General features: G+C 46.4%; 1 protein-coding gene across 1 annotated transcript in view; it reads left to right on the forward strand.

Annotated features, from left to right (window-relative positions):
* ERC2 (ELKS/RAB6-interacting/CAST family member 2) overlaps positions 1-14,329 on the forward strand; it is an 888,684-nt gene that overhangs the window by 252,940 nt on the left and 621,415 nt on the right. The window contains exons 5-6 of the mRNA XM_027835912.1: positions 1,279-1,434; positions 10,920-11,087. Of these exons, the coding sequence (XP_027691713.1) occupies positions 1,279-1,434; positions 10,920-11,087 (324 nt within the window). The remainder of the gene's footprint in view (positions 1-1,278; positions 1,435-10,919; positions 11,088-14,329) is intronic.

Raw genomic sequence — 14,329 nt, forward strand, 5'->3', positions numbered from 1 at the left:
TACTACTACTACTAGTACTAGTACAGTAGTACTACTACTAGTAGTAGTAGTAGTCATCATCATCTTCTCCCCTTCTCCTGGGTTACATTTACTGTTGCTATTGCCTTGCCTTGTAAATCTGGTCCTCAGTGTGATATGACCAATCTAGGTAAATTAGGTACCTAATTAGAATATCATCGCTTCCATGATCATAAAAGTATAACAGGTTCTTTTTAAACAAACATAAACATTTATTAACAAATATTAAGAGCAAATAGCATTCATATAGCATCGTAAGATTAGCAAAAAGCTTTACAGGAACACTCATCTTCTTGAGTTCAAATATGGCCTGAGACACTTGGCGAGTTCTGTGACCCTGGACCAGTCACTTAACACTGTTTGGCTCAGTTTCCTCATCTGTAAAACAACCTGAAGAAGGAAATGACAAGCCACTTAGATATCTTTGCCAAGAAAATCCAAGTGGGGTCACGAAGAGTCGCACACGGACTGAAGTACTCCACAACAACAATAACAAATCACAAACATTATCTCATTCGATAGGCAGGTGCTTTTATTATCCTTATTTTACAGATGTGGAAACTGAGGCAAACGGAGGTTAAGTAAGTTGCTCAGGCTCACCCAGCTAGTAAGGGTCTGAGGTAGGATTTCAATTTAGGTCTTCCTGATTCCAAGACCAGAATTCTGTCACCTGAGCCACCTAGCTGCTGTAAATACACACACATGTATGTATCTATGCATGTGTATGTACATGTATATATATATATATATATATAGATATATATATGTGTGTGTGTGTGTGTGTGTGTCGACAGCTATAGAGAGAAACATACATCTCCATGCAGCTATATATTCTAATGCAGGTAGATATTCTACCTAGAATATAGATATTTTAATGTATATAAATCTCTGTATAGACATATTCTGATATAGCTATATTAGATTAGCATATCTACTAGAGTAATAGGTCTAATATAGATATGTTAAAGCCTATCTCTTTGTGGAGATATGTGTATCTCTACAGATCTCTAAACTCATACAAGTATATTCTAATATAGATTTTTTTTTTTTTGCCTTTCTTTGTATCCCCGCTGCTTAACAGAGTACCCAGGACTTAGGAAATATTTAAAAAATGGTTTTTCACTGACTAATCTAGATTCTAATTCTGCATTTAGGGCTCTTTGCGCTTCAAAGTGAGTAAATGCGTATTCTAAGAATCGCGCCTTGCGCCCTTTCTCGGGCCCGCTGAACGTAACGTCTCCTCTCCATTGTCACCAACAGGACACAAAAATCGCCTCCCTGGAGCGGAACATCCGGGACCTGGAGGACGAGATCCAGATGCTGAAAGCCAGCGGCGTCCTGCACACGGAGGAGCGGGAAGGGGAGATCAAGCAAGTGGAAGTGTACAAGAGCCACTCCAAGTTCATGAAGAACAAGGTGAGGCCCGGGGCTGGGGGGCCGGGGGGCCGGGGGGCCGGGGCTCTGACCCTCTGACCCTTGCCAGGCTAGACCACCCAGGGAAGTGGGATGGCGGCTGTGAAAAACGAGGTCGTTTTGGGCTGTTCCAACACTGATGGTCGTTTGTAGAGTTCAGAGGATGCCAATTAGTGGAGACTCTGCATGGGCCAAGGACCTGGGTTCAAATCCCACCCACTCGTGGGCAATGACCTCAACTTCCTGGCCCTTGGTTTTTTCAAATGTAAAATGAGGGGGGTAGATGCTGAGGCATTTTCCAGCTCGAGAGCTGGGACCCCATGGTTCTTCTGAAAAATTAGAGGCCATGAGTAACAGAGAGGCTTAGATTTTTTCAAGTCATTGGAGGGAAATACTTTAATCACTACTTTCTCTATGAGCGTCATGCTTTTAAATTTTAGTTTCCTTATGTTTCCATTGTGCAGCAAGGTGGTGCCATAGTGCACGAAGTGCTGGGCCTGGAGTCAGGAACACCTGAGTTCAAATCCAGCCTCAGACACTTCCTAGCTAGGTGACCCTGGGCAAGTCACTGAGCTCTGTTTACTGCAGTTTCCTCATCTGTACAATGAGCTGGAGAAGGAAATGGCAAACCACTCCAGTATCTTTGCCAAGAAATCACTAAATGGAGACTAAGACATGGCTGAAACAACTGAACAGCAGGTGTTTCCGTTAGAGAAATAATGTGGCATAATACTAAACAATATTTACAGAGTGCTTAAATATTGTAATATGTAGTATATTCATATGTGTATATATGTGCGTGTATGTATGTTTGTGTGTATATATGTAGACATTTACACACATGTACACATCACATGTACATATTGGATACCAAACTGGCCTCGAATTCAGGAAGACCTTGGTTCAAGTTCTGCCACTGGAATATCCTGGCTGTGTGGCCCTGGGCAAGTCATTGAACCTCTTAGTGCCCCAGGAAACTCTAAGATTGCAAGTTATGGATAAGTTATCAATCTGCGTCAGTGGGAATTTCCACATTGGAAGACCCCCCAGGTTTCCCTGGTTCTTCCCTCCACTCTTTTTTCTGCATTTGCACCCATGGCAAGAAGGCACTTTCCCTCTAAGCTTCATTTTTGTCTGATTTCAGGATCCTCAGTTCATATCTTTCTGATGTTCTTTGTTTTTGGTGGTTGCTGTGGAATGTTGATAGATTAGTGGAGAGAGTAGCTTCATGTACTTTTTTTTAAGCTGAAGTGTTGACCTTCCCTCTCTTCCCCTTCCTTTTCCTTCCCCCCACCTTCCTTTTTACGCTTTCCCCTCTCCCGCCTGCTGCAGTCAGGCCGGCTTCATTTCTTCGACATTTAATTTTGGTTTGTTCATTTGTCTCGTTCAGGGGGAGACTTGAGCAGATCTTTTGGGTACTTTCAGTTTTTTAAAAGTGTCTCTGTCTGTCTCAAGGGTATTTCTTCTTAAAACAAAAATCTTTGCATTACAATAAGCTTTGATTGCTTCTGTGTTCTTGTTCCAGGTTTAAAACCTATTTATTTCTTTATTAAGGGAGGGAGTGTTAGACTAGTGTGGTTTTCTGGGAGAAAACTGTAGGGGTGCAGGAGGGATTTCTTTTTCAAGTCAAAAATAAAGACAGCTGGAAAGGGAGGATCAGTCAGTGCCTTCTCTTTGTAATTTCTTGCAAATGTCACAGCATCATGGGTCTAGAGCTGACTTCCTAGGACACTGAGTCTGACGCCATTTTTTTTTTTGGTGGAAGAACCCTAAAATCACCCAACTGAGATCTCACAGGTGGTGAGTAGGATTCACACCCAGGTCCCCGGCTTCTAAATGTGGCACTCGTATTGAAATATGGACCCAGGATTCAGAGCTGGAAGGAACTCGGAGATTATGTAGCTCATGAATGCCTTCATTTCATAGATGAGGAAACTGAAGCCCAGATGGTTTAAACGATTTGTCTAATGAGTGAAGTGATAGAAATGGGTTTGGAACTCAGGTTATAAACTCATTGATCAAGAGCTTGAAGGAAATCTAGGGACCATCTGGTCCCTAACTCCTTCTCTTTATGAGGAAATGAGCCACAGGGTGGTCACATTACTTCCTTGCATCATGCCTGTAGTAAGAGGTGGGCTTTCAACCGAAATCTCCAGGGCCAGTGTCTTTGCACTGCCCTGCTTGTACAAATGGAGATTTAGGGTGATTTAGCCATTTGACTGTGGAGATGAACCTGGCACCAGGCGAGGAGAATTTCTGAAGGATTCCATTGCCTCCGTCAGTTTGGGGTCTGACAAAGTGAAAGATCCATTTTCCTAAACAGCCCCTCTTTCCTGGCTTCCTCTTGCATCTGGGGATCCCCTCACTGCGTAGAATCAGAGGTACACCCCTTGAATCGGAGGAGCAGAGTTTGCGCTGTCTAGCTCTCAGGAAGGAGACTCTGTCCGTCCAGTGGGCTGAGAGATGATGGGAAGGCTATCTGGCTGGCCGGGAATCTCTGATTGCTTTATTAGATATGAGGATCCCACCCCAAGGGCACACCTGCCTCCTCACATCTCTCAACAGCTCTGTTCATCATCTTGCCATTAACAATGTCACCAGAAGAGCCTCATTCTGCTGCTTATCATGATCGCTATCAGTGCTTGAGAGGCCATATTGGTCCGGCTGTCAGAGACCAATGCTACGCTGGGAGATTCACTAGTGGAGAATGACCAGACAAGGCTCTTTGTATGCCCAGAGACTGATGTGCCCTAAGGCTTTCAGGTTGTCAGAACAAAAGATTATTTAGTCAAAGTTTTTATTAAAAAAGAGCAAAAGGACAAATTGTTAAGGACAAAAGACAAATGTGGGCACTACCACGTGTAATTACAATGCCCTGTTGCTAGGGTGAGCTTCGTTTCTTTCATGAGGCAGAGTTAATCTAATCAATTTTCTCTACCCAATGTCCTTTATTGTTATTAGAACTACCTTAATACAGGCTCTTCTCAAGTAGAAGGCAGCGTGGGGTAGCAGAGAGAGGGCTGGGTTTGGCATCCGAGGCCTGGACACAAATCTTGACTTGGTCACTATCTCTGTGACCTTGGGCAAGTTACTTCCTAACTGTAAAAAGAAGGGATTGAATGGAATCAGGGGTCCTTACCTTTGTTTCTGTCATAGAGACCTCTTTCACAGTCCTCTGGTGATGCTTCTGATCCCTTTCTCAGGATAATGTAATCTAAATGCATGAAATAAAATACATAATATTACAATAGAACTCAATTATTTGAACAAGGTTATGTATTCATATGGACACACTTGTAATACACATATGGGACATCTATGCAATGTATGTATGTATGTATGTTGCATTTATATAATATATAAATATGGTTATATGATATATGCATATATGAATGTGCCTATGTGTACACATATATAATCGATACACGCACACACATAAACACACACAGATATGTATATGTGTATAATATGTACATGTAGACACATTACGTACACACACACAGAGACATATATAAAATATATGAAAGTTCTCTGACCCTAGATTAAGAAGCCCCGGATTAAATGAACTTGAGTGTCCTATCTGATCCTGTATCTATGCCTGAATGTAAAGCATTTATTAAGCACTTACTATGTGCCAAGTGCTTGGGGTACAAATACAAAGGTGAGACAGTCCCTTCCCTCTAGGAGCTTACATTCTAATAGAGGCAGACAGCACAAACAGGGGAATGGTGGCTAGAGAGGAGAGCTTGGGATGGTGGGTGGAGCCTTAGAGGAGTTGGCTAGCATGCCTTGGCCAGGAGCAGGAACAGTTTTGATTGGAGGCTGGGGGTGTACATAGAGGACATTAGGGCCGGAAGCAGCTGGGTCCATTGATCTGAGTGAAACCCTCCCCAGTCGGGCAGCTCAGGGCACCAGGACTGGAGTTCCAGAGCACAATGTCCTCCCAGCCAGGCTCTCTGGTCCCAGGAAACAGCTCCAGGTGGATGCAAGATAATGGCAGGTGTGTGGTTCTCCTAATGGCTCCCAGTTCTGTACAGGCACGCCTTCCCTTTGGAAGATTCAGGGATGCCCTTGCTGTAGAACTGACTAGCCCTGTTGATTCTAGACTATTACCAGACCTTTTTCTGGCCCAGGCGTAGAGCCATGATTTGAGGATAGAACCTGGAGCCTTTCTTGTTGCTTTCTGAGCCCTCCCGTGCTCCTGGATCAAACACAAGATGCTCCACTTGGCTTTCAAAGCCCTTGGTAACTGCCCCCTCCTGCCTTTTCAGTCTTCTTACACCTTGCTCCCCAACGCATATGTTTCCATCCAGTGACCCTGGCCTCCTGGCTGTGCCAGGACCAAGACACCCCTCTTGGCTCTGGGCATCTCATCAGGTTTGACTTATAACTGGTAAGATATTGAAAACAATGACCATCGAGAATGAAAGGCAGCATATTATTGATTTTCCATCTCTTCCGTATCTATCCTACTGGGCTTCTAGGTGGCGCCATAGTGGATAGAGTGCTGAGCTTGGAGTCAAAGAGACCTGAGTTTGAATGTTGCCTCATGCACTTCCTAGCTGTGTAACCTTGAGCAAGTCACTTAACCTCAGTTTTCTCATCTGGGAATGAGGGTAACAACGGTACCTACCTCAAACAGTTGTTATAAGAATTGAATGAGTTAATATACGTAAAAGGACTTTGTAAATCTTCAAGTGCTACTTTAATAATAACAATAATAATGATAATAACTAACTTTTACATAGTATTTACTGTGTACCAGACACTGTGCTAAGCGCTTTTTAATTATTATCTTAACTGGTTCTCACAACAATTCAGGGAGGTCGGTGTTGTTATTATTCCCATTTTGCATATGAGGAAATTGAGACAAACAGAGATTAAGTGACTTGTTCAGGCTCATATGGCTAGGAAGTGTCTGAGGCCATATTTGAACTCAAGTCTTCCCGACCACAGGCCCCAAACTCTATCTACTGTGCCAATTAGCTGCCTTATGTTAGTTATTATTGGCATCACCATCATCATTCTATGTATGTTGTTATTTACATATTTTCTCCTCTATTAGAGTGTGAGCTCCCTGAGGTCAGGGACTGTTTTTAACTCTTCTTTGTATCAGCTCAGCTGGTCCATAGTAAGTGCTTAATAAACTCTTGTTGACTTTACTTCGACTTAGTAGAGAGCAGCCCTGGAGTTATGAGCCCCAGGATTCAAGGCCTCCCTGCCTGTCTGACCCTGCACAGTTACTTAGCCTCTTATTGCTTCAGGCACATTTTTAAGGCTCATCAGGCACCTATCTGCAGTGCTGGAGGGAGTTTCCTTATTGGGAATTCACTGTATAAAGATGACATCACAGATCTAGTAAATGCACACACATGTACACACATACAGACATTCATACATATGCATGTATGTGTGTGTGTACACTGTGACTCTTCACACCTCGGGGTTCATGAGTAGATAACAAGTGACCAAGAAGCTCTGTGCGGTAGATAAATGGACACTGGACTTGGAGTCACTATCCTAAGACACTTGTCCTAATTCTGTCACCAATTAGCCGTATGACCATGGGCGAGTCATTTTATTAGCCTCTTTCCTGATTGTAAAATGAGGGATTGGCATCTCTAAATTTTGAGCTTAAGGCTGGACAGAGTTGGGTTAGTAGGGACTCCCAAAACTGCTGTGTTCATCATTAGTGGCAATAAGGAAATGAAATCCTTTTGGCCAGTGTGATCTGAGGGGAGGGTTAGGTGAGGCAGCACTATGGAGGTGAGAGAGCAATCCCAGAGATGTGAAGGTATGCCAAGGCTCCAAGTAAGCAGGGGTCCTGGGCTGCCACACACAGTCTGCTGGTGTGCGCCGGTACTTGTGTGCTCAAATATGCTTTCTATATTTATCAATAGCTTTCCATATCTATCATCTAATTTATCTACCTAACATCTGTTCGTTCTCTCTCTGTCTCTGTCTCTGTCTCTCTCTCTCTTCTCTGTTTCTCTCCCTCCCTCCCCCTCTCCTTCGCTTTCTCTCTCTCTCCCCCCCTCCCTCTCCCTCTTTCTCTCTTTCTTTTTCTCCCTTTCTCTCTTGTCTGTCTCTCTTTCCCCCCTTCCTCTCACCTCTCTCTGTCTCTTTTTTCTTCTCTCATTACGCTTTTGCCCCTCCCTCCATCTCTCTGTGTCTCCCTCCCTTCTCTCTATCTCTGTCTGTCTGTCTCTTTCTCTCCCTTCCTCTATCCCTGTTTCTTCCCTCTTTCCTCTCTCTTTTCCTTTCCTTTCTTTCTCTGTCTCTCTCTGTCTCTTTCAGTACACTTGAGAAGCACAAGCTTGCAAACCCCTGGTAGGATAATTTGCAAGCAGAATGGTTCCATTCCTATGTTTAAATGATGGAGTGGAATTCAACAATAATACCTAATAGAGAAATGACGTTAAGTATGACTTTTACTCAGAATCATCCTCAATAATAATCATTAACATGTATATGGTACGTTCTATGTGCCAGGCACTGTACTAAGCACTTTAAAACCATCTCAATTAATTGTTATGACAACCCTGGGTGGTAGGTGCTATTATTATCTTCATTTTATGTTGAAGAAACTGAAGCAAATAGAGGTTAAGTGACTTGCCCAGGGTCACCCAGCTAGTATATGTTTGAGACTGGACTTGAACCTCAGGTCTTCTTAACTCCAGGTCCGGTCACTCAGCGGCACCATTAGTCCTTTGAGAATATAATGTACCATACAAACAACTAGGTTGGGGAAAGAATGCTCGCTGGCCTCATTCTGAAGAAGGTTTTGTTCATGGCCTGGCTCATTCTTCTTCCCCGGGCCTCGTAGCAGAGGAGCCTCACCTCCAGCGTGCCCCCCAGCGTCTGCCAACACCACCACTCAGCAGCCTTCTGTGCTCGGCCCCTTCTGTTCTGAATTTCAAGCGTGTTTTCTCACTAACCTCTGACAGTTTGGAGCCCCTCGCCTAGCCAGGCTGTGCAATCATCGAGTGCCCTCCTAGAGATGGGAAGGCGGGATCAGGGATGACAAGGAAGCTGTTTTCTTTGGCGGGCTCTTCGCTCGTGGGGCGGGAGAGGTGTCGCCGACAGAGCTGGGGCAAGAACCTGAGGGAAGATGGAGTGGGTGCGACGCCTGCACCGGCCCCCTGAGACGCGTGATGTCATTCAGACCAGCCTTCGGCTCCATCCTTTCCCGGCCGTTCTCGGTCTTCGGCAGGCCTGTGCTTCTGCTTGTATCATTTTCCCTTTTTATTGAGTTACTGCTATGAGGAGGAATGTCTCCCCCTCCCCCACCAAGGAGATTGCATTTCTCTTAAGAACTATTCTTTGTCCCCTTTCCCCCACTGCCCTTGTCTTTCCCCATCAGCATCATAAGACATCCAACCCAACCTCTTTCTTTTACAGATCAGGAAACTGAGGCCTAGGGAGGTGGCAGTGATTTGTCCAGTCACACAGGTAGTGTCAGAAGTAGGAGGTCCTCTGTCTCTGGACTGTACCACTTTTGTTGTTCAATTGTTTCAGAAATTTCCAACTGTCCACGACTCCATTTAAGGTTTTCTTGGGAAACATACTGAACTGGTTTGCTATTTCTTTCTCCAGCTCATTTTACAGATGAGGAAACTGAGGCAAACAGGGTGAAGTGACTTGCCCAGGGTCACACAGCTAGTAAATGTCTGAGGCCAGATTTGAACTCAGGAGTAGGAGTCTTCCTGGTCCCAAGCCAGCGCTCTGTTAGCTATGGTGCCACCCACTAAATCATGATCTTCCAGAGCTGCTGAAGGCACTGAGATGTTAATTGAATTGTCTAGCTTGTGTGTGTCAGAGGAGGACTTAATCTTCCTGATGCCAAGGATATGCCTTGTACATTCTTTCTCTAGTCAGTAGATATTTCCCCACTAATGGAGGTTTGGGGCAGTTATGAGAATCTCCTCTCCAGAGGGGCCCTGTCTTGGAAGTCTCTCTTAATTATTATTTTAAATGAATCAGTTTCATATGTAGAATCCAACATATGTATGACTGGTCGCAGCTAGATATGCTTTTGTGGGCTTACGTTATTTTTGAGGATATCCATTTTTTGAGGCCGTTGGTGTTCAGTGACTTGCCCAGGGTCACACAGCTGGTAAGTGTCTGAGGCTGGATTTGAGCTCAGGTCCTCCTGACTTCAAGGTTGGGGCTCTATCCCCTGTGCTACCTAGCTGCCCCGAGGATATCAATTCTAAGGAGCAAATGGAAGTTGACAGATTTCTAATTTCCTGTGGTGTGTTTGTTAGCCTCATCCTGGGTGTCCCTTTCTCCATACACTCTCTTTCTTGTGTGTGTGTGTGTGTGTGTGTGTGTGTGTGTGTGTGTGTGTGTGTGAGAGAGAGAGAGAGAGACAGAGACAGAGACAGAGATAGAGACACAAAGAGACAGAGAGATGGAGAGACAGAGACAGAAAGACAGAGAGAGAGAAAGAGAGAGAGAGAGAGAGGGGAAAGTCAGACACAGAAAGAGAGACAGAGAGAGGAAGAGAGAGGGAGAGAGAGAGAGGAAGAGAGAAAGAGAGACTGAGACAGAGAGGGAGGGAGGGGCGAGAGAGAGAGAGAAAGAGAGGGAGGGAAGGAGAGGGAGACAGTGACAGAAAGAGAGACAAAGAGAGAGACAGAGAGGGAGACAGAGACACAGAGACAGAGAGAGACAGAGAGAGAGGGAGGGAGAGAGAGAGAGAAACTATGTCATGATAATCTGTAAGATGCTACATAGAAATATGGCGCAGAATCTTGAGAATGAAGGCAGCCTGAGGGCTTGGCTGGGGCAGCTCCGTAGGGAAAGCAGGCAGCCTTCCTTCCATGTCCCTGGAGTAGGCTCAGCTTACCGTTAAGGGCTTGGCTCCTTCTGGTGATGAGAAGCTCACTCATTTGTGAGACCACCGTAAGCTCACTTGGCATGCTTGGCTGGGAGTTGAGTTTGAATCCTTCCTTAGTCCTTATGATCTGTCTGACACGATGCAAGTCACTTTACTTTTCTGAAGTGGGGAATACTATAAATAAATCAGGCATTTGCTGTTTGATAACTACACCCACAGCAAACACCAGATTATTAGTCCAGTGGCCATTTATGCATAGAGTCATAGATTTTATCAGGCAGGACCAGCAATTTCGAGTTTCTGAAAATGAGGCTGCTCAGGCAAGTTAAATGACTTACCCAAGGTCACCCAGCTATTAAGAACTGGAAGTCTATAGTCAGGCTGTCTGCCAAGTGTTTGGATATAAAGAGGCAGTTTCTGGGGTGCCCTGGGAGGGAGGAGGAATTTGGGGGCTCCCCTAGGGCAGGAGTCTAGTTCTGTGAGTGAGTGGAGGGCTCCCCCATCTGTGCCCTCTGCCTGGCAGCCCCCAAGGTGGAAGGAGCCTCCCTAGAGCTGCTGCGACCTGCCTGGCCTAGGGAGGGAAGGGACCAGGGCCCTCTGGGAGGCATCCCTTCCTGCCTCTGACATGAGCATTTTATTGTTTCAGGTGGATCAGTTGAAACAGGAATTCTCCAAGAAGGAATCGGAACTTCTCGCCTTACAGACCAAGCTGGAAACCCTCAGCAACCAGAATTCGGATTGCAAACAGCATATCGAGGTGCTTAAAGAATCTCTAACCGCCAAAGAGCAGCGGGCAGCCATCCTGCAGACGGAGGTAAGGGCCGTCATCCTGCAGAGGCTGAGCGGGTTGGGCCACGCCTGGCCGTCACACACCTGGGGCTTCCGGTTGGCATTTCATCGTCAGCACCCATGAAATGTCAGGAAGCGGCGTTGGGGAGGGAAGAGGGCTGTGGCTCTGGAGTCTGAGGGCTTGGGTTCAAATCTTGCTTCTGACACACACTGTCTATGCTACCCGGAGAGAGCACTGGACTTGGAGCCAGAAAGACTTGAGTTCAAATCCTGCCTTGGAGACTCACTAGCTGGATGACCCTGGGCAAATAACTTCGCCTCTGCCTCAGTTTCTTCATTTGCAAAATGGGGATAATAATAGCACCTGCCTCCTAGGGTCATTGTGAGGGTCAAATGAGGGAAATATATATGTGTATGTATATATAGGTATATATATATATATATGTATACGTATATATACACCTATATAAATATAATTTTACAAACCTTAAAATGCTATCTAAATAGCTATTATTATTATTATAGTTGTTTTTGTTACTATTGTTGTTAAGTCACAAGATCTCACTGGGCCTCAGTTTCCTGAGCTGTAAAATGAGGGGCTGGACTGTATATCCTCAGGGACCCTTTCCATTTCTAAAACTGAGATTCGTTCGTCCGCTGTACCTGCATGAGAGACGGCTTTGTGTAGTTAAGGAAGCGTTGGCCTGTTGGGAGGACCCGAGTACAAATCCTGCCTCGGACCCTTGCTAACTGCATGACCAAGCGTGCTGAGTCTCAGTTTTCTCATCTGTAAAGTGGACACAGTCATACTGCAGTGCCCACTTCACGTGGTTGTTGCACGGCTTAATGAGGTAATGTACATAAAGTGCCTTACAAACCTTAAGGCATCATGGAAACATCAGCTCTGATTCCGTGGTAAGAGGTGGTGTGGCATAATGGGGAGTGAATCAGCCTTGGAGATGCAAGGACCTGGATTCCAGTCTTGCCTCTGCCACCCACTGACTGTGAGGCCCCGGGTGAATCTCTTAGCTTCTTCAGCCAACAGCGATTCTCTGAGACCGTGGCTTGTGGCCCAGTGGCCAGTGTGAGTTCTTACAAATCCATAGAGGTAGAGGCACGATGGTCCCCAGAGATCACTGGGCAAACCCTCTGACTCTAACAGATGGAGAAACTGAGTCCGAGGCGGGGGGTAAGTCACTTACCCCAGGTCCCATAATTGCTAAGTGTCAGAGGCATATTAATAAATGGGACACTGGACTTGGAGTCAGAAAGAAGTGTCTTCAAATCCTGCCTCTGATTCTTATTAGCAGCATGACTTAACCTCTCTGGGCCTCAGTTTCCTCATTTGTAAAATGAGGGGGTCAGGCCAAATGGCCTCTAAGCCTTAGATCCTCTGCCCCGAGAGCCAGGGCTCTCCCTACTGTTGAATGCTGTGAGTTTCCATACTTGCATTTCCCCAGGTGTTTGAAAACACAGGTGTGGACCATAGGCAGCACCCCTGGGCACGTTTCTGGGGGCTTTTCCCCATCTCCCAGGACGTGTTCTCTGCTTCTTCAGTGTCAGGCTTTGTCCTGCACTGGAGAGGAAGGGGTGGCCACGTGTGTGTTTCTCATGGGCTCCGTGATCTGGGGTGGAGCCCATCACCTGCCCCTGGAAGAAAGCCCGTGTGCAGCTTACCATCATACCTTGGGGTTCTGCGATGCCACTGGTGATAAAAGGGCAGTGCTGACTAGTCATTGGTGTGAAATGAGGGCAGTGACTGTGCAGGGAGCCGTGTGCTTCACCTGTCATCAAAGGGTCAGCATCGTCCCCCCTGCCCCAGGGGTGGGGTGGCTGTTGGTGTCAGGATGCAGGGACTTGGGGGGTGGGACAGAGGCCTCGCTTTGGGGACTGGCCTTGTGCTGCCTCTCCTTGGCTTTTAGCAGAGACTTGCCCCTAGGATGCAGTCCAAGCTCTTCTGATTGGTATTAGTGGCAAAGGTCTGCCCAGATCCCCCTCTCTTCTCAGTGAACTCTGGGGGCTTCCTAGACCCTCTGGTGTCAAATAGAAACTCCTGGGCTTGGCATTCAAAGCCCCTTCCCATCTGGCTGGTCTTCTTCCAAGCGGCTTAGGAGACCTCCAAGGTGCTATCTCACTCTAAATCCTGTGACTGCTCACATGTAATGACTCTGGGGGTCTGTGCCTTAAGCTCGTTGATCATGGGGAGCCAATATTTTGCCACCCTCCTGCTCTGAAAACAAAGTGGATTCTGAGCAACTTAAACCTCTTAGTACAAAATATTCACTTTGGCCTCAACAGCCCACAAATGGTGAGATTTTTCTCTCCCATTTCTCTGCCTTGTCTTTTGTCTGGGGACCTAATACTCCATTTTTTCCCCTCTCTTTAAGATGAGAGATTATAGATTGACTAGAAATTTTAAGGGGATGCCCTTCTGATGGCCAGAGGGGCACCCAGGCCATCCACTCCCCTGAATGGACTGGGATTTCAGAGCATTCGATGCAGCGTGAAGAGGGTGAAGCCAGGGCTGCGTGGCTGGTGACATCCCAGGAACCACACTCCCCTTCTGTCTCAGGTTCCTTCTTGGCTGAATCCTGAGGCTGTCTGTCATGCCTCTGAATTTGGGTGGAGCACAAGTAAAGGGGTGCATGCAGAGGGGAGGGAACAGAGGAGGTGAGCAGGAGCCACTGAGGAACCTCGGCTCCCCGGGCTCCCGTAGTCACCCAATGCCAGTCAGCCCAGCACATATTAAGCACCTACTGTTTACTGGTTGCTGTGCTAGGCAGTTCCTGCCCTGTAGGAGCTTCTATCCTAACGGAGGTTGTATTTTAAGTAGATAACTTACACTATTACTATATTATGCACCTAAATAGATAAGCCTCCATTCGTTATCCAGTTTGTCAGGATCCTAGAGGGAGTAATGAGAAATTAATTCTGAAGTGAGAGTTTAGAGGCAGACTGCGAAGGGCTTTGAATGCTAGGAAGAGGAGGGAGACAGCGGCAGCCTCATGTCCAAGGTCTCGTATGTTCTCCCAGTCACGGCTGGGAGGCTGCGTGTGAAACCAGGCTCCCAGCTGTCTGAGCCCCCACGACTTTGTGAGGGATGCCATCCTCTGGTGATTGGTGAGGAGGTCCTTGATGGGGGGAGCAGGCACGGCCCTCCCCATTGATCGACGCCTCTGTGTGTCTCTGGGTCTCTGTCTCTTTGTCTCTCTCTGTCTCTCCCTCCCCATTCATCTCTCTGCCTGTGTGTCTCTCTGGGTCTCTGTC

This window comes from Vombatus ursinus, unplaced genomic scaffold, assembly GCF_900497805.2.
Source record: "Vombatus ursinus unplaced genomic scaffold, bare-nosed wombat genome assembly UNPS02014817.1, whole genome shotgun sequence".
In the NCBI taxonomy this organism is placed as follows: Eukaryota; Metazoa; Chordata; class Mammalia; order Diprotodontia; family Vombatidae; genus Vombatus; species Vombatus ursinus.